The sequence below is a fragment of the Muntiacus reevesi genome, chromosome 18 (genome assembly GCF_963930625.1).
Source record: "Muntiacus reevesi chromosome 18, mMunRee1.1, whole genome shotgun sequence".
In the NCBI taxonomy this organism is placed as follows: domain Eukaryota; kingdom Metazoa; phylum Chordata; class Mammalia; order Artiodactyla; family Cervidae; genus Muntiacus; species Muntiacus reevesi.
The window spans coordinates 12,373,863-12,392,670 of NC_089266.1; the positions used below are offsets into that span (position 1 = coordinate 12,373,863).

An 18,808-nucleotide genomic window follows, 5' to 3' on the forward strand; every position below is an offset into this window, starting at 1 on the left:
AGTAACGCTTCGGAGGAGAGACCCTGTTCTAACCCAAATAAACTCTTTTCTGTTGAGGCAGGAACTTAGTTCTCTGACCAGGGATTGAACCTGTGCCCTTAGTGGAGAAAGCAGAGTCCTAATCACTGGGCTGCCAGGGAATTCCCTTTGTTGAGTCTTAATCTACTCCATAGTAGCACCTCCCTGGCATCTGCTCTTTTCTTTCCCTCTGTCCCTGAGTGCCCAGCTTCTGAGTTCCCAGAGATGCTGCTCCTCAAATGCACAGGGTTTTCAGTCGGAAGGTTTCATCCAATCCCCATCACCAAGCTCCTTCCACCATGAAGGCCATATCCCAAGTCAGCACCACCTTAAAAGCTGTGTAGACCACACCTGGTGTCTGAGAAGCTCACCAAGGGCCTCCAGAGGGCAGACACACTGGCAGGGTCCTCTGTCAACCTCTCCTGGGCACTGGAGGAGCCAGGGAGTCTCCTCTCCATGTGCCATCCAAGAACCTACAGCCTCTTCAGGTCTCATAATACCAGGGATGAGAGGCACTGGACACCACCTCTGCAATCATCTCACAGGACTCTGAATGTTGCTTTAAGATGTATCTGCTGCTAAGAGACACCTTGTGCTAACGTCAACAGAGATATGGTGGTTTCTGGTAGTAGTAGCACAGATTAAACTGCTTTGTGAAGCAAAGATGTCAAGAAGTCACCTCACCAGTCCTCCCTTTCCACCTGACAAAAGTACCAACACAGACTCTGAGGACAAGCTTTCCTTTGGCAAAGTGCCAACAGCCCACCCCCATCCCCAACTCTGAAAGTATCATGGGGGCTTCTGCCTTGAAGGGTTTCCAAGAGGGAATAACATAGTTATTCTTCACACACAAAGCCCTGTCCCCAGAGAAATTCAAGATATTCAGGGTTGTGCCTAGACTTCCCAAGCTTCTTGGAGAGCAGCACAGGCACACCCTTCAAAATGCTGCAGTGTCTTCAGGACTGAGACCCCCCAATAAGACCCTTTCCTGCTCTATTAGCCAAACAATCTCAAAGTCTAGAGAATTCTAAAAGGTAGATTCTGAAACCAGGATGGGTAGTACATCAGGTACCCTCAGGCCCAAGGGGAGGTTTCACAGAAGGGGGACAGTAACTGAGCTGGAAAGGGTCTCACTCAGGAGGAAGAGTACGCAGACTGTCCCAAAGCTGCAGGTATGACTGAGACAGCACAGGAGAATCAGCAGCAAGCTTCATGTCAGTGCTGACATAAGCTCGTGTTCAAAGACACCAGTACATAACATTCCCTAAGGAAGGGAATATTCATGGAAAAAGCATAAAATGATGTTTCTTTTGTCAAGTGAGGCCCTTTGCAGGCCTCTCAGATAGTATCTGAAGGAAGCCACAGGATGGGGCCAAGGGTATGAACGTTCCTGCCCCCTTTACAAATCAACCAGACTGTGATTCATGACATCTGCCATCTCCCTTATCAAACACCACCTTGGTTTTCTTAACAGGTAAAAATCATACCTCCTCCCTGCATCATTTTGTAGATTTTGCTCTCAATGTGGAGCTGAGGGTGTTTGGTTTTGACACATTCAAGCTTGATGGCAACTTCTTCTCCTGCAGCAATGTCCGTACCTTGGCAAAGAAAGAAAACCACAAATGTTAATCATCTGCTATCTCCCACCTAACCCAACATTATGACACACTGGAGAAACAAATGAGTGCTATCGGAATCTTCTGAGGACGACCAGCAGATGGATGTACTCCACTTTCTACTACAAAATGGCGTCAGCGGTAGATAAATCCTTGTGGGAAAATAATTCTTATTTTCACTTTTTAAAACAGGAGTATGTAATATGTATAGAAAAATCTTATATGGCTTTATATTACCCACTTCCATATGGCCCTACTCTGATCACCAGGAGACCCAGGGACAGGCTGTACAGTTCTCTCCACAGGATCCCTACCTGGTCTAAACCTAAGCCCATCTCAGTCCACGTGGCCTAAGTACCAAGCCACAAACAGCAGGGTGCTTCTCAAGGCGGCTCGGTTCCCACAACATGGCAGAAGCCATCATTTGCCCAACACAGGCCAGGCCCAGGGAGACCCAGCACATCCCTTCCTTCTTGGAACCAAGACATTGCTCTGTGTCTCCTACAGACACTGGATCAGGACTGGGTTCTGTTCTCAAAGCCCTAATCACACCTATGCAACACGTACTTGTCACTCATCTTTTGCCAATTTTGTGCTAAAACTAGCAACGTATCTGCTCACACCTCCTGATCACCAGCCCATGACTGAAGACCAGAGGTTTAACCTCATGATGCCATTCTCTTCTTTACCACAGTGTGGACCTACATACATGACAACCACTATTCATGCAGGCTTATCACACAAATGTTTCTGAGTGCCAGTCTGACTCAAAGCTATGCTACAAGACCCCCCTCCCTCTCCCAAGGCACATTCACTAGAGAATAGAAAAAGCACATAACTAGGTCTTCCCTTGCTTTCCTCACCAGTTCTAAGTTAAAGCACTGTAATCCTTCCCAGAAGTACAGTTGTTTGTAAAGGAATTAACACTGGCTACAGCAGCCCAAACAAAACCTAGACCCACGCTGGGCAAAGCAATGTTGCCAGTCCCTGGCAACTCAAATTTCTCTCACCATCTGAGTTCAGAGGGGAGACCAGCAGTCTGTTTCTTGGAGTTGTGGGGATGAATGCGTTACTGGTCACAAAGCACATTGAGACTCCCGGAAAAAGACAGAGTAAGGTCAGCAAGCATTAGAACAGTGAAGACCTGCAGGAGAGTTGTCTGCTTGATGCTCACGAACCCAGTAAATGCCCAAGAAAGAAACTTTCTCCTCTGGTCTGCTCAGACAGCTGATTGAAATGCATCCATTTCTAGTTGCCCTAGGTACAAAGCTGGTCACCAATGCTGGGTTTCCACGGGAATAACCACCATTTGATCACTGTTAGTGACCACCTTGAATTTAAGAACTCCATTTACCATGCCACAAAAACTCCTGGGCACTCAGAAGAAAGACAGGTAATACATTTTGTCCTTCCTGCCTCAGACTGGGATAATTTACCTAATCACAAGAGAAATGACTTCATTTTAAAATGTACTGTGCAAATGGAAAATGAACTCTGAGTTCCTGTGAGGACCTGGAACTCTGAACCGAACTTGCCAGCCCATGAGGAACAGATGACTCATCTTACTAGTTACATCAGCAACTCCCCCACCCCAAAGCAGGAGCAGCAAAGTCTCTGATGATAGCACTCTTGCTCCTTCAACTATGTCTGTTTTGTCAACCTTGCCAAGAGGCAGGTTCTCAATGACAACATAGCCTGGGCCTGCACAGGCTACCTACTGAACTTGCACCTTCAAGAAGGTTGAGAACACTTCTAGCTCCACTGTATCATGGTTGCAAGCTAACATCTGAGTCACCCTGCAATACTGACAGTCTTGGGGACAAATGACCACAGGCAACTCTGAAACACAATTGAATTCCAGCCTCCCCTAACATCACATCAACAAAGCCAGCCTTCCCCAAGACCACACAGAGCAAGAGAGTAAGACTCACCTAAGATTACACCAGGAAACAGCTCACCTCCTCCATGATTACACCAGCAAACAGTCAGCCTGCCCTAAGATTACACTAGAACACAGAGTCCACCTCCTCCATGACCATATTAGCAACAGAGCCAGCCCTCTACAGCATCACAGATGTGAAGGGTGCCCTCAATCTGATGACTAAAAGAGGAAAGGCTGGACATGGGTTCTCTGCCAAACAGACTTGAGGGCAGCACCCACTCCAGGCTGTCTCCTCTGAGAGGTCTTCACCGCTGGGTGAAGAAGCAGAGCTTCCAGTTCTGTATGTTCCATGGGAACTAAACGTCAACGAGACCCCTGAGCAAAACTAAGGTGCACCACTCTGTAGCCCTGCAGTCCTATCCCAGTTCCCCTGGCCGACAGCAGCCCTGCGCTCTACCACCAGTGCGCCCCAAGTCTTGTCCTCAAACTGCCACCAGTCCACAAAGGGAAAATGCAGGATAACGAGGAAGCACCCAAGAGCTCTGACGGCAAAATGACATTGCTGCATTTTAATCTTATTAACAAAAGGGCTGGTTTCTGCCACAACTGGAAATTACAAAACTTGGTCCTTCACAACAGGTAACTTTTAGAAGTACTTCTAGATGGGGAACAAAAAAGTCTGAAAGGTATTACTGAGCTCTGGGTTCCAGATTCAGAGCAAGTCAAAACCAAGTGGCACATCATGATTACTCTTAGTGTCTGTTTATAGTGAGATGTTTTATCCCCCAACAACCTCAGCTCTTTTGCGCAGTTCCACTGCCAATCAGACAAGAGTTCCCTCTCACTAGGTATAGATATTAGTCTATCTTTAGACACAGGTTAATACTGGTCATAGGAAAACAAAATTATGTCCCTCAAGTTAGGCAAAGGCAGAGGATAAATGAATTGAACTTAACCCTAAGCTTGGCCCTTTCCTGGAACAGAAAGGTTAACTCCCATTGATGGTTGTCTTATCTTAAGAAATAGGGAGAGGCCTCTCAACAGCAGGTCAAAAGTTACTCTCGCAGGACAACCACTGACAAAGCAGCTGACTTGGTATCTAGAAACATTCAAGCCACCACTGTAAAGGACACAGGCATATGACTACAAGAGCTGCGTACTGGCAACTGCTTTCCTCTCCTGGCCAGTCAGCACCATTTTGGAATCTCTACTGTGTGCCAGACACCCCACTGAAGAGAAATAAAAAGTCAGAGAGGGGGAAAAACATGAAAATCAAGTATGAAGAGGTTACTAAGCTTTAGTTCCCCCAAAGCGTTTGTGTACACGATAAAGTCAAACCGCAAAGTCCACCTGGGTAAAGACTGGACAGATGAGGCCATCCTCTGACAAACTGAGTGTCAGGATCAAGTACAAATGCTAACAACTGGTAGGAAGAAAACCTCCTCCATTCACCAATCATGAAGTGGGGTGGGTCCAAGGTGCTGTAACCACCCCTACAAGACAAACATGGACAAGAGTAGAGCTCCATGAGAACAGGGGGCTCACAGTTTGGGAAAGACTGGAATAAACTGCAGGGCACAGTGCCGAGTGCTCATGTCAGCACAGCAGGCTGCTGGAAAGGGAGGCCAGCTCTGGGACTTCTTGGTCCATAAGGCATTTAGCAAGCTGAAGGATAGCTCTTAAGCCTCGGCTTCAAGCATCTAAAAGTGCTAGAAAGTCCAGGAAGACCCCAAACCCCACACTCAAAGCAAGGTGGAGGAGTCGTCGTCCAGTTATCTGACCTATAGCAAAGTGATAGCAGTTGGAACAACTTTAATCGTCGTCATAATTTGTAGGACATAATTTTAAGATGAGAACCAAATTCCTCATTCCTCAACTAATGACTAGTTAATTGCCTAAAAAATGGAAAAAAAAACCACCCACAAACAACAGTGGTACAGATGACTCAATACATCCCATGGTCCTTGGACCATAAAAAAGACTGAGTGCTGAAGAACTGATGCTTTCGAATGAAGGTGCTAGAGAAGACTCTCAAGAGTCCCTTGGACTGCAAAGAGATTAAACCAGTCAACCCTAAGGGAAATCAACCTTGAATATTCATTGGAAGGACTGATGCTGAAGCTCCAATACTCTGGTCACCGGATGTGAAGACCCAACTCATTGGGAAAGACTGAAGGTAAAAGAAGAAGGGGATGCAGCAGCAGATGAGATTGTTGGGTGGCATCATCAATTCGATGGACATGATTCTGAGCAAACTCTGGGAGATAGTGGAGGACAGGGAAGCCTGGTGCTGCAATCCACAGGGTCACAAAGAGTAAGACACGACTTAGCGACTGAACCACCTCTGACCCACTTTTCCAGTCACATCTCCATTTAACAAGGCCACGTCACACTTTCTCAGTGAGGGAGCATGTAGTCTGAAGCCACCACTACATGGGCCAAGGCTGATGAAAATACCTGGTTGTATCCAACCGCACACAAGTAACTCTAAGTGTACTCCAACGGCTGGGCCATGTGGGTACTCACAACCAGCGCTCAAGAACCACAGTCTATCCATCTTAGGATAAATGAGGAGGAGAAAACTGAGGACATATCCCTCTGGGACCAGTCAGCCTGATGATCTGTATCTAGCACCACTGGTGTGCCCAGAACAAGGTGAGGCCCAAAGGACACACTTGTGAATAAGCCTACAGGGTCTCCCACAAAGCTCTCAACTTCTTTGTGAATGGCCTGGTGACAGTGTTCCACACTCTGACTGTCTGAACAAAGTTTTGGAAAGCAGAGAGCTGTCTGGCAAGGTTTCAGACCACAGAACAAAAAGTTTCAAAATATTGACTTTTTTGTATCAGTGTAAGGGTGGCTAATGGATTGGCTTTTCAGTACAGCTCCTAGATCCTAGGTTAAAACTTTTGCCAAAATCTATAGTTCTATAAATAAGGCAAACAGCATGCATTTACCCAGCACTTTGCCTCCCAAAACACTGCTGAGAAGGCAACTGCTGACTACCGGACATAAATATTTAAACAGCAAAATCCAAGTGTCTCTAAAGTGTATTCTACTCAGCAGGGCAGTAAAGCACCTACTGATGTGACAGGTTTCCCTGTAGGGTAAGGGTACCAAAAATAGTTAGGAACTACCCTAAGTGTGGACTCCTCTTACACTGTCAGCCCAGGAGGTTATGCATCCTTTTGGGAACTATAGCCAAGGATGGGGCGGTGAGAACGCAGACTTGGGACCATCTGAAAGGCATAACCAGAAGCATTACTGACAAAAGAAGCTATTCCTGACCCTCCCTGACACCAGCCAAACAAAAACAGCAGAGCGGGCTGCGCAAGCACAGAGCATGTTTACCCCCAAACTTGCGCAATGACAGTCCCTCTGCACACGCACCGCGTGCCAGGCTGGACGTCCCCAAATGTGGGGGTAGGAGTAACTCATATACAATTATTCCTTTGGGAAAACCCAATAAGTTATTTTTAAACTTTCAACTGTAAGACTGAAGCCAACCTTTTATTACACACGTGTATATGCGCTTTCTTTCACTGGAAATCTGAAGCCATCCGGAACGTTCTAATCTCCCCCCTCCACCCCTCGTCTATCTGGAAGAATTTTCATAGCAAAAGGGCAAGTTAATGAGTAGAGCTTTGCCACTTTATTTGCCTCTAAGTCTGCCAACACCTTAACGCTGATTTTGTCCAGAATCACCTGAATGTCATTCTAGTTTAAGCCGAGGTACCTAGTACGGAACTTGGATGCGCAACATGTTCTCAACGACCACTGGACTGGCCCCCAGGCGACCCTGTGCGCCACCTGCGGTCCACGGCCCAGGCTCCGGGCCAGAGGGGCTGGTCAGCTGAGGCTGCACCGTCACGAGGAGCGCCGAAGAAGCATCGACCAGCCCCGGACTCTTCTCGTGCCCGCCGCACGAGCGTAAGACGTGGGAGCCGCACTCGCCGACGGCCTTTGTCTGCCTGCGGGGGGGGTGGGGGGGAACACTGGGAGCGGACACCAGGCGGGGCGGGCAGAGCGGGCAGCGAGGGCCTAACCGAGGCTCCCGGCCGCTGCCCAAAGGCCGCGAGCTCAGGTTAAGCAGGTGCCCTCGGGGTGGAGTGGTGGGGTGGAGGGGCGCGGGTCAAAAAGGCCAAAAGTTCCTGCCTGGGGAGCTGGGAGATTCGAACCAGCGGGGACCCGGATCACCGCCACGGGCGAAGAGGGTCGAACCTGGGGTTCGAGCCGCCGGGGGCGGGGTCGCCGGGGCGGAGGCCGGAGCGGAACCGGGGCCGGCGGACGCCGGTTTGGGGTGGCCCGCGCCGGGGGGAGGGGCGCCTCACCGAGATAGATGTCTCCGAAGGAGCCGCTGCCGATCTTCCGGCCCAGCCGGTACCTGTTCCCCACTCTAAGTTCCATGGCGGCGGCGGCGGGACCGCTTTACTCCTGCCCTCCCGGCCGCTTCCTGGGTCTGAGCTCGGGGAGGCGGCGCCGCTGCTGCCGCTACTGCGGGTCCGGCTGCCGGCTCCGCCCCCCTCACGGCCCCGCTTTCACCATCGCTTTCCGGTCGCTCCGCCGCTCCCAGCGCCTCAATACGGGGCGGATGGGACAGTTCGAGCGCCGCCGCCCCTGTCCCGGTCCCCGTCGGCCCCGCTCGCCCTCTCCCCGCCGCGGATGGACTCGGATCTCCCGGGCCTAAATCTCCCTTCAGCTGCCTGAAGGAGCCGCCGCCATCGCGCTGTGACGTCACTTCCCCTAGCAACCCGGTGGGGCGGGGCTGCGCTGGCCGAGGGGCGGGGCCGCGGCTTCAGGCGGAGGGCAGGCGGCGGGGCCGCGCAGCCTAGGGGCAGGGCTAGGGGCGGGGTTAGGGGCGCGGCCGGGGCCTCCGGAGACAGCCTGGGTCAGGGCCGGGCCTGGGGCCAGTGCTGTGTCGCGTACTCGCGACCCTCGGGTGTCCCGGCCAGTCCTCCTCTTTCCTTGCTCCCTGCCCACCCTCGCCCAGCAGTCCCTGGCCGAGAGCCCTCTGCCTGGCCCCTTTCCGCATGCAGGATCCACGTGTTCTCGCAGGGACTTCGTTTGTCCCCGCAGGTGTCTGGGAAGCCAGCGTCTCCTCGCGACAGACATGGGACAGGCTTCCATGCAGTGCCCTTTGCCGGAGGGAGAGAGGGGACAGCCTGTCTCTGCAGGCCTCAGACCCACGCATTCGGGACTCTCGGCGGCTGGGGTGATGGGAGTGGGGACGCCCTTCCCTGCACAGGTGCCTGCAGGAAGTGACACAGGCCCGGACACAAGTGTGCACAGGTTTCTTGGGCTGGCCAGGGTGTGCGCTGTGCAGTTCCCCTCCCACCCTATGAGCCAAGCCCCGGGCCTCCAGCAGGCTCAACGGCCTACAGCAAGCTCAAGCCTCTGTCGGAAGGAGGAGCAGTCCTAGGACCTCTGTTGTCAGATTGAAAGGTGAGGCTGACGCTACCGTGGTTCAGAGAGTGAGGCCTGCATTGCCTGCCTCTCCAGTTCTGTCTCTTGGAAACTGGATCTCCGTTTTCATTTAGTCTGCCTTGGCTCTTCAGAGAGGCCCCTGAACCAAAAGGAAATGAGTTTCACTTGGATTCTTCTCTCAGCCTATCTCCTAACCCAGCCAAAAAGAAGGAACCATGAACAAGCTGTTAATGCATATTTTTGGACAGTCAACAGACATACTACTCTGAGCACAGGGGTTACATAGAGGTGTGGGTGAGAGAGCTGCCCAGGCTGTTGATTCAGGATCAGCTTCTCTAGTTGCAGAGGAGGAAAATGCCTGGTCTCTCCATTCACAAGTTTTCCCTCTCCACCACTCCGTCCCAGTAGTGCAGTCCCTGTTTGAAAAATATTGGTGGTCAGGTTGGAGGAGCAAGCATCAGTTCCTGAGCATTACATAGCAGTGCCTGAAGACAGAATGAGAGGCTTCAAGGCAAACCGGGATCAGCCACTAAGTGGTGGGTAGTCAGGACCACCTCATATCCATGCACAGTGGTGAACCTAGTTTCTCAGTCTTAGGGGGTTGGGAAGATTTTTGACAAACTAGTGAAAAATAGCCTTGCTGGCAGAATATGCTGTTGAGGTGCCCAGTTCCCCCATCAGAGAAACCATGAGTACAGGCTAGAAACAGAAAGGGGCCTGGCCCCAGCTTCCTGGAAATACTGGATTGGCCACTCCCTTTGCTGCCCTGGGGCTGATTGCTGGCCAGCAGTCCCCTGCTGGGGCCTCAGGGTCCTTTCTCAACAAGAAGCTGCGGCTCTTTGGGCTCCTCTCATGCCCCAGAATTCTGCCTGCTTCTCCTTGCCCCTCCGCCCCCAGAATCAGTCAGGGCAATTCCATGGCCATCTGCTGTGTGTGCCTCAGTTTCCCATTTGTGAAGCACCCTTCCACGGGCTAGGGCTTGCAGAGGTTGTGCAACGAGAGCTGCTTCCCCACTTCTGGCCTCCGGTGACGGGGCCTAATACACCTTCGGGAATCACAATGCTCTCCGTGCTCCTGTCCTGTCCTCTATCCCTGCTCTGTGTGACCCTGAGAAGGTCAAAGTCAGTGCCCTAGACCCTCCCTTGGGGCATGGTGTCAGGACCAGGAATAACACGGCCAGAAGACTGGCATGTGGCCTGGAGTCTGCCACATAGGTGAATGTTATTTTTGTTGGAATTGGCCTCATTAGCATCCAGCTCAGGCTGATTCCAAGCTGACACCCAGGCTGTGCCTGGCACATAGTAGGCACTCAGTGAACCCTGACTTCACGAATGACTCATCCGGATGAACCCCCAGTTCCTAGGCCAGGCCATTTCCCAGGAGAACTGCCAGGTTCAGACCCACCTTAGTAGCCAGGGTGGGTTTCACTGCCCCCCTCCAAGACTCATGATTCTGCTTCCAGCAGGGGCACTGACTTGTATCAGCACTCTCCCGCAAAAACTCACTCACACTCAGGTTGCACCAGGTGTGTTCCCCAATGGGCTGGGGGCCCATCCACCTCTGCCCGGGATCTTTTTATTTTAATCTAAAACTGCAGAAGGAAAGTCTCATCCGAAAGGCTGGGGAGTGGGGGTTGGAGGACTGGAGGCCTTTCACCCAATCCTCTCCCTCCTGGCCCCTCTCCGCTGCCTAGATTTCCGCGGGTCCCTGACTCCACTTTCCATCCCCTGTGTGTCCCTGTCAGAGCCCTGTGTCTCTCTGCAGACCATCCCCGTTCCACCTGGCACTGCAGTTTTAATGCACTTCCAAACCCATGGTCCCCTTTGCTTTAGCCCAAACTCCCTGTGACTTCCTGGGTAGGTGAGGAAGCTTCTGAGGGAAGGGGCTGCCCAGCCTGTCCCCTGCCCTCATGTGAAAGCAGAGCATGAAGGAAGCAAGCTGAGACCATGTGTGTCCTGGTACGCAGAGGGTTCCTGGGCTTCTGCTGGTTACGACTGTGTGCCTACGTGAGTAGCTTTAGCAAGATCAAGTTCATAAACCACATTTCACCCTTTCAGAGTATACAATTCGTGTACAGTTCAATGGTTTTTAGTATATAGCAACCATCATCACTATCAATTTTACATTTTCATCACCCCCAAAAGAAGCCCGTACCCCACACCTATGCCTGCACGTCCCATGCGTGAATGAAGCCATTGTGTTCTCTGAGGTCAGACCAGGGCTCACATCAGGTTGCAAAGGTCTGCATGTTCCTGTCCCCTAAGAGCACACACCTTCCTTATCCCATCCTGGCCTCCTGCTATGGGTTGTCAGACCCATCCTTTGGGGGAGAGGGATAGATTCACACTCCAGTCTCCAGAGACACGAGGCACATGAATGTGCCTGTGTCCTTGGAAGGACACCTGACCTGGGCCTGGGCAGGATCTGGGAGATGCTCTTGGTCCTCTGGCTTCAGTATCTCACTATAGCTCCACACCTTCCAGCCACTCCCTCTGTTCTCCTTCCTCCTCTGGCTGGTTGCTCTGGCTTCAGGTAACTTCTGTCCCCGAGCTCCGCTGACCTCCCTGCTGTGCCTCCTTCAGCTGACTGGCTGGTCTTGGTCCCTGGTTCTTTTTCTGCCCCAGGTCACTGGCAAGAGTCAATTAATGGGTCAGGTGAGAGAGTCAATTCCTAGGTAGGTTGATAAGAAGTCCAGGGTCCCCAAGGAGGAGAAAGGAGTCTGGGGCTCTCAAGGAGAAAAAGACAAATGTTTTATTTTACATTGCTTTGTTTTCAGTTCAGTCGCTCAGTCATGTCTGACTCTTTGCGACCCCATGGACTGCAGCACACCAGGCTTCCCTGTCCATCACCAACTCCCGGAGCTTGCTCAAACTCACGTCCATCAAATTGGTGATGCCATCCAACCATCTCATCCTCTGTTGTACCCTTCTCCTGTCTTCAATCTTGCCCAGCATCAGGGTCTTTTCTAATGAATCAGTTCTTTGCATCAGGTGGCCAAAGTATTGGAGTTTCAGCTTTAGCATCAGTCCTTCAAATAAATATTTAGGACTGATTTCCTTTAGGATTCACTGGTTGAATCTCCGTGCAGTCCAAGGGACTCTCAAGAGTCTTCTCCAACACCACAGTTCAAAAATATCAATTCTTTGACCCTCAGCTTTCTTTATAGTCCAACTCTCACATCCATACATGACTACTGGAAAAACTATAGCTATGACTAGATAGATCTTTGTCGACAAAGTAATATCTCAGTTTTTTAATATGCCATCTAGGTTGGTCATAGTTTTTCTTCCAAGGAGCAAGTGTCTTTTAATTTCATGGCTACAGTCACCATCTGCAGTGATTTTGGAGCCCCAAAATATAAAGTCTGCCACTATTTCCACTGTTTCCCCATCTATTTGCCATGAAGTGATGGGACCGGATGCCATGATCTTAGTTTTCTGAATGTTGAGTTTTAAGCCAATTTTTTCACTCTTCTCTTTCACTTTCATCAAGAGGCTCTTTAGTTCTTCTTCACTTTCTGCCATAAGGGTGGTGTCATCTGCATATCTGAGGTTATTGATATTTGTCCCAGCAATCTTGATTCCAGATTGTGCTTCATTCATCCCAGTGTTTCTCATGATGTACTCTGCATATAAGTTAAATAAGCAGGGTGACAGTATACAGCCTTGACATACTCCTTTCCTGATTTGGAACCAGTCTGTTGTTCCATGTCCAGTTCTAACTGTTGCTTCTTCACCTGCATACAGATTTCTCAGGAGGCAGGTCAGGTGGTCTGGTATTCCCACCTCTTTCAGAATTTTCCACAGTTTATTGTGATCCACACAGTCAAAGGCTTTGACGTAGTCAATAAAGCAGAAGTAGATATTTTTCTGGAACTCTCTTGCTTTCTTGATGATCCAATGGATATTGGCAATTTGATCTCTGGTTCCTCTGCCTTTTCTAAATCCAGCTTGAACATCTGAAAGTTTATGGTTTACGTACTGTTGAAGCCTAGCTTGGAGAATTTTGAGCATTACTTTGCTAGCATGTGAGATGAGTGCAATTGTGTGGTAGTTTGAACATTCTTTAGCATTGAGTTTCTTTGGGATTGGATGGAAACTGACCTTTTCCAGTCCTGTGGCCAGTGCTGAGTTTTCCAAATTTGCTGGCATATTGAGTGCAGCACTTTAACAGCATCATTTTTTAGAATTTCAAATAGCTCAACTGGACTTCTATCACCTCCGCCAGCTTTGTTCATAGTGATGCTTCCTAAGACCCACTTGTATTCCAGGATGTCTGGCTCTATCCCAGTATTCACACCATGGTGGTTATCTGGGTCATGAAGATAAAAGTTTTTTTTTCTATTTTCCTTTGTTTTAGTCAATATAACATTGTATCTTGCTCAAGGACATGTTTCTCCTTAACAAGGTTTTCTGACTAATCTTGTTATCTTAAGACATATGTTGTGGGAGTGGGTCCGGTAAAAGTATATAAGGCCTTGATAAGACTAGTGAGTGGGGGCACTTTCTGATGTCTGTGTCAGAAGTTTTCTCTGTCCCTTTTTCACTTTAATAAAACTCTGCTACACAAAAGCTCTTGAGTGATCAACCCTGGTCCCTGGTCCTGAAGCTAAACCTTTTCAGAGATCATGAATCTGACATTGTTCACCATCAGCTATCACAGGGGCCAAGGCTATTTGCAAATAGTATCCACCTGTAGTTTCCCCTTGATCAGTGCTTGGGGCAGCCCAGGGTCACCAAGGAGGGGTTTTGTGGCTCAGGCTCACACCCTGGAGGGAAGGCCAACTCCAAGGCCACCTTCCTTAACTGGCTCCCACCGGAGCACCCAGGGATGATTCTCCTCCTTTCTGCTACATGTCAACAAACCATTGGAATGCTGATTCATGTTGTTCCCTTAGAGATCATCATTACATCATTACAAGATGCAGAAACAGGCCCAGAGAGGCCATCTGACTAAAATTCCAAGATTTTCCAGGGCACCTGCAATTTCAACTTCTCTGTGATTTTAACAAAGGCCAAACAAAAGAGATTCAAGAGAGGATGGGATAACCAAAAGATGAAAGCAACCCCAGATGGATAAAGGGATAAACAAAATGTAGCATAGACAGGCAGGACACCTGGGAGATATTTCAGGTTCAGGTCCAGGCTATCAAAACAAAACAAATATCACAGTAAAGTCAGTCACCTGAATTTTTGTGTTTCCTAGTGCATATGAAGAAGGCTGAGTGCCAAAGAATTGATGTTTTTGAACTGTGGTGTTGGAGAAGACTCTCGAGAGTCCCTTGGACAGCAAGGAGATCCAATCAGTCAATCCTGAAGGAAATCAACACTGAATATTCATTGGAAAGATTAGGGCTGAAACTGAAGCTCCAATACTTTTGCCACCTTGTGTGAAGAGCCAACTCATTGGAAAAGACCCTGATGCTGGGTAAGATTGAGGGCAGGATGAGAAGAGGATGACAGAGGATGAGATGGTTATATGGCATCACTGACTCATTGGTCATGAGTTTGAGCAAACTCCAGGAGATAGTGAAGGACAGGGAAGCCTGGTGTGCTGCAGTCCATGGAGTTGCAAAGAGTCAGACATGACTTAGCAACTGAACAACAACAGCAATGCATATGAAAGTTGTGTTTACACTTTTTCCAGAGAGGAAGTGTAGATGGCCAACAAGCAAGTGAGAAGATGTTCAACATCGCTAATCATAGGGAAGTGCAAGCAAAACCACAATAAGATACCACCTCACACCTGTCAGAATGGCTGTCATCTAAAAGAATACAAATAACGAATATTGGTGAGGATGTGGAGAAAAGGGAACCCCGGTACACTGTTGATGGGAATATAAATTGGTGCAATCACTGTAGAAAAGGATATGGAAGTTTCTCTAAAATCTAAAAATAGAGCTACCATGTGACCCGGCAATTTCACTTCTGGGTGTGAATATAAAGAATATAAAAACACAAATTCAAAAAGATACATGGACACCAATGTTCATAGCATTATTTACAGTTGCCAAGAAGTTATTTACATTATTTACAGTTCCATAGAAGCAACCTAAATGTCCATATCAACAGATGAATGGATAAGAAGATGTGGTGTATATATATGACAGACTATTACTCAGTTGTAAAGAAAGAATTAAATCTTGCCATTTGCAACAACATGGATGACTTGGAGGATATTACACTAAGTGAAATAAGTTAGAGAAAGACAAATGCTATATGATATCACTTATATGTGGAGTCTAAAAATTATAACAAACTAGTGAATATAACAAAAAAGAAACAGACCCACAAATAGAACAAACTAGTGGTTACCGGTGGGGAGAGGAAAGGGAGAAGAAAAATATAGGGATAGGGGACTAAGAAGTACAAACTATTATGTATAAAGTAAGAAATATGGATATATTGTACAACACAGGGAATGTAGCCAATTATTTTATAATGTAAAATAATAGCCATTTATTTTTTAATAACTACAAATGGGGTATAATGTTTAAAAATTGTGAAACACTGTATTGTACACCTGTAACATATAACGTTGTACAACTATACTTCAGTAAAAATTATGTTTACACTATTCTATAGTTTATTAATTGTGCAACAGCATTAAGGCTAAAAATACCCCAATTTTATTTTTAAGTTTTATTTCTATTTTAGCCACACCACACAGCATGTGGGATCTTAGTTTCCAGACCAGAGCTGGAACCAGCGCTCCCTGCATTGGAAGCACGAGGGGAAGTGCGAGGTCTTAACCACTGGACGGTCAGGAAAGTCCCTATGCCTTAATTTTAAAACAACACTGTTGAAAAATTTTGTCCATAGGCTTGCTCGACACAGAGCACAAATGTTCAAGTTTGTAAAAAAAAAAAAAAAAAAATGCAGGACTTCCCTGGTGGCACTGTGGATGAGAATCTGCCTGCCAATGCAGAGGACATGGGTTCAATACCTGGTTTGGGAGGACTCCACATGCTCTGGAGCAACTAAGCCTGTGTACCACAGCTCCTGAGCCCACACTGTGGAACCTGCAAGCTGCAACTACTGAAGCCCTCGAGCCTACAACCTGTGTTCTGCACAAGAGAAGCCGCTGCAGTGAGAAGCTCGCACTCACCGCAACTAGAGAAAGCCTGCACAAAGCAACAAAGACCCAATGCAGCCAAAAATAAAAATAAAAAATGCAATATCTGCAAAGCACAATAAAATGAGGTGTGCCTGTACATACAATAGAATATTATACAGCCTTTTAAAAGGGAGGGAATTCCAACAAGTGCTTAACGTGGAAGAACCTTGAAGACATTACACTAAATAAGCCAGTCACAAAAGGACAAGGACAGTCTGATTCCATGTACATGAGGTCCCTAGAGCAGGCAAATTCATAGAGACAGTCAAGTAGAAGTTACCAGAGAAGGGAGAGGGAAAGGGGAAGTTGGTGTTTAATGGAGACAAAGTTTCAGTTTAGGAAGGTGAAAAAGAGTCTGGAGATGGATGGTGGTAATGGTTACACAACAGCATGAATGTACTTATTGTACTTAATGCCATTGAACTGTACACTTAGTGGTTTAAATGGTGAGTGTATGTTATGTATATTTAACACATTTTAAAAAAAATCCATGGATTGAAAAAGAGACAGAGGGGAAGAGGTGCAGAGGAGTGGCTGGTGTAAACAGATTTCTGTCCTAAAAGATTCCAGGGGACTTGGGACCCTTCATGCTAGAAGACTTGCCCCCTTCAGCACCTGCTCTTTCTTACCCCTCCCCTGCACACACACCCCCCTCCCCCGCCTGCCATGACTCTGATGGCTCCAGTCTTTCTTGCTTTCCTCACTTGGGTGCCAAGAGCTTCACACAGCTGCAACAGTATTGTGCTGTCTGCTTGAGCCTTGCTTGTTTGTGTTTTAACTCTGTAACTGAGACCGTGGATGAGGCCACAGGTGCCGTGGAGATGGTGCCAGGAAGGGGGCAGGTGGGCCAGCCCACGGCAGCAGCCAGCCTAGGGCAGCCACCAATCCAGGACAGGATGGTGGCTTTATCCTCATCGCCGGTGGGACCACAGATGCTGAGACCAGCATCTCCTTCCATCAGACCCGGCACCAATGAGGCAACAATACAGGGGGACCCAGACCTAAGCCCAGGAGTCAAAGAGGAAGATCTGCCAGAGGAGGCAGTGCGAACATCCCACCCCTCTGCCCCTACAGAGAAAACCTGTGTGCACACATTTGAACACACACACATACTAACACACACACTAGTGTTCTCACATGCAGAGAGCACTCCCTGCAACTGAACTAGAAGAATGAACTGAAGGAGAGGTGGCTGTCAAAGAACACCTGGATGTCTGGGTAGAAGGAACACCTCATATCACAGAGGGAAAATGTAAGGAGAGGAGAAGCACACAAAAAAAGGTGAAAGGCTTAGACCTCAGTTGTGGATGGGGTCCCAGAGGGGCAAAAGCAACAGGTGGTCAGTGCAACCAGGAGCACTGGATAGATAACAGAACATATCCCTGAAGATCCAAGGCTGCAGGCATGCTAGCCCCAGCGAGCTCCAGGCAGGAGGCCAAGATAGGCCCCGCCCAGACCCATGCTGGTTAAACTCCTAAACCCTACGGGTAAAGAGATTTTCAAAGCTTCGTCGAGAAAGAGGTTGCTGACAAAGGAAAGACAGTCAGACTGGTATTGGGCTCCTTGTGTGACCGGAAACCTGCAGAGGCAGGGGAAGAGCATCTTTGAACAGCTTGGACCACTCCCAGAACTCATGTGCTGGCACCTGACAACCTGAGCCCAACCAGAAAGGGGCCCAGAGAGGCCTCCTGGTAAACAAGAATGAGACAGAGCCAGATATCCGGACGGAGACATAAAGGAACCAGGAGAGCTGTGCTGAACTGTCTTTCCCCTAGCCCCATATCTGTGCATATGCATGCCTGAACAGATGTGCACATTGTGCGTGCCTGCCTGTGTGCACCCGTACATAGCTATGTGTGCACTCGTGTGTGTATATGCACACCACAATCATGGATGCATTTGGGAGTTCATGTGTGTATCTGCATGCATACCTGTGCACAGACATACATGCTGATGTGTGCCCAGATACACATGTGCATATACACGTGGCTTGTATGCATACACTCGCATGCATGCTGACATATAGTGGAAAATAGGTAGTGGTCATATCTGGGGAACTGGGGAAAGTAAGTGTTAAAAGTAAAGATCCTTGATACATAGAGGTGGCTGCCAAGAAGTCTATCAGCAGACTGACAGTGAAAGTGAAAGTTACTCACCTAGTTATGTCTGACTCTTTATGACCCTAGGGACTGTAGCCCACCAGGCTCTTCTGTCTATGGAATTCTCCAGGCAAGAATACTGGAGTGGGTAGCCATTCCCTTCTCCAGGGGATCTTCTTGACCCAGAATTGAACCATATTGCAGGCAGACTCTTTACCGACTGAAGCACCAGGGAAGCCACTATCAGTTGGCTAGCACTACCAAACCTGAAATTGAGGGGAAGGGGTCAGGGAATAGACTCCTTCCCAGGTCTCATGATAGGTGGTCAGGAGGGGGGAAAACAGGAAAGATTGTTCCACAGATTTCATCTTGTTATGGGGCAGAGGATGAGGAGTAGAGCGTCTTGGTGAGAAAAATAGTTGGTGTCTTCCTTTCAAATAACAGCAGAAAAAAACAACTGTGCTTATTAACATCAGGAAGGGGAAGGAACGTCATAGATGAATGGAAAGTACTGTGGGGCTTCCAGGGCAGCAGCAGAGCGCGGGGGAGCCAATGTGGGAAAAGGAAGGAGCAGGGAGGGCCAGGCATGGCTGGGCAGCCTGAATCTGGGGGCCAGGGCAGGGAGCAGCTATGACTTCCTCCCCACTGTCCTA

At 48.6% G+C, this 18,808-nt stretch overlaps 1 protein-coding gene and 1 long non-coding RNA gene across 5 annotated transcripts in view; one reads left to right on the plus strand and one right to left on the minus strand.

Annotated features, from left to right (window-relative positions):
- Nucleotides 1-8,263, minus strand: part of CSNK1D (casein kinase 1 delta) — a 35,083-nt gene extending 26,820 nt beyond the window's left edge. For 2 of the 4 annotated variants that reach the window (XM_065909205.1, XM_065909207.1), the window contains exons 1-2: nucleotides 7,848-8,262; nucleotides 1,506-1,616 (exon numbers count right to left, since the gene is read on the minus strand). In XM_065909205.1, coding sequence (XP_065765277.1) covers nucleotides 1,506-1,616; nucleotides 7,848-7,923 — 187 coding nt within the window. In that variant the 5' untranslated portion in view covers nucleotides 7,924-8,262. Of the gene's footprint in view, nucleotides 1-1,505; nucleotides 1,617-7,847 lie in introns of all 4 variants that reach the window. The other 2 variants (XM_065909204.1, XM_065909206.1) reach the window with 2 other exon arrangements.
- On the plus strand, nucleotides 7,201-16,725 carry LOC136149174 (uncharacterized). Its single transcript, XR_010659638.1, has 3 exons — nucleotides 7,201-7,446; nucleotides 8,593-8,958; nucleotides 14,146-16,725. It is a non-coding gene; the product is annotated as an uncharacterized lncRNA (long non-coding RNA).
- Nucleotides 16,726-18,808: the final 2,083 nt, after the last annotated feature.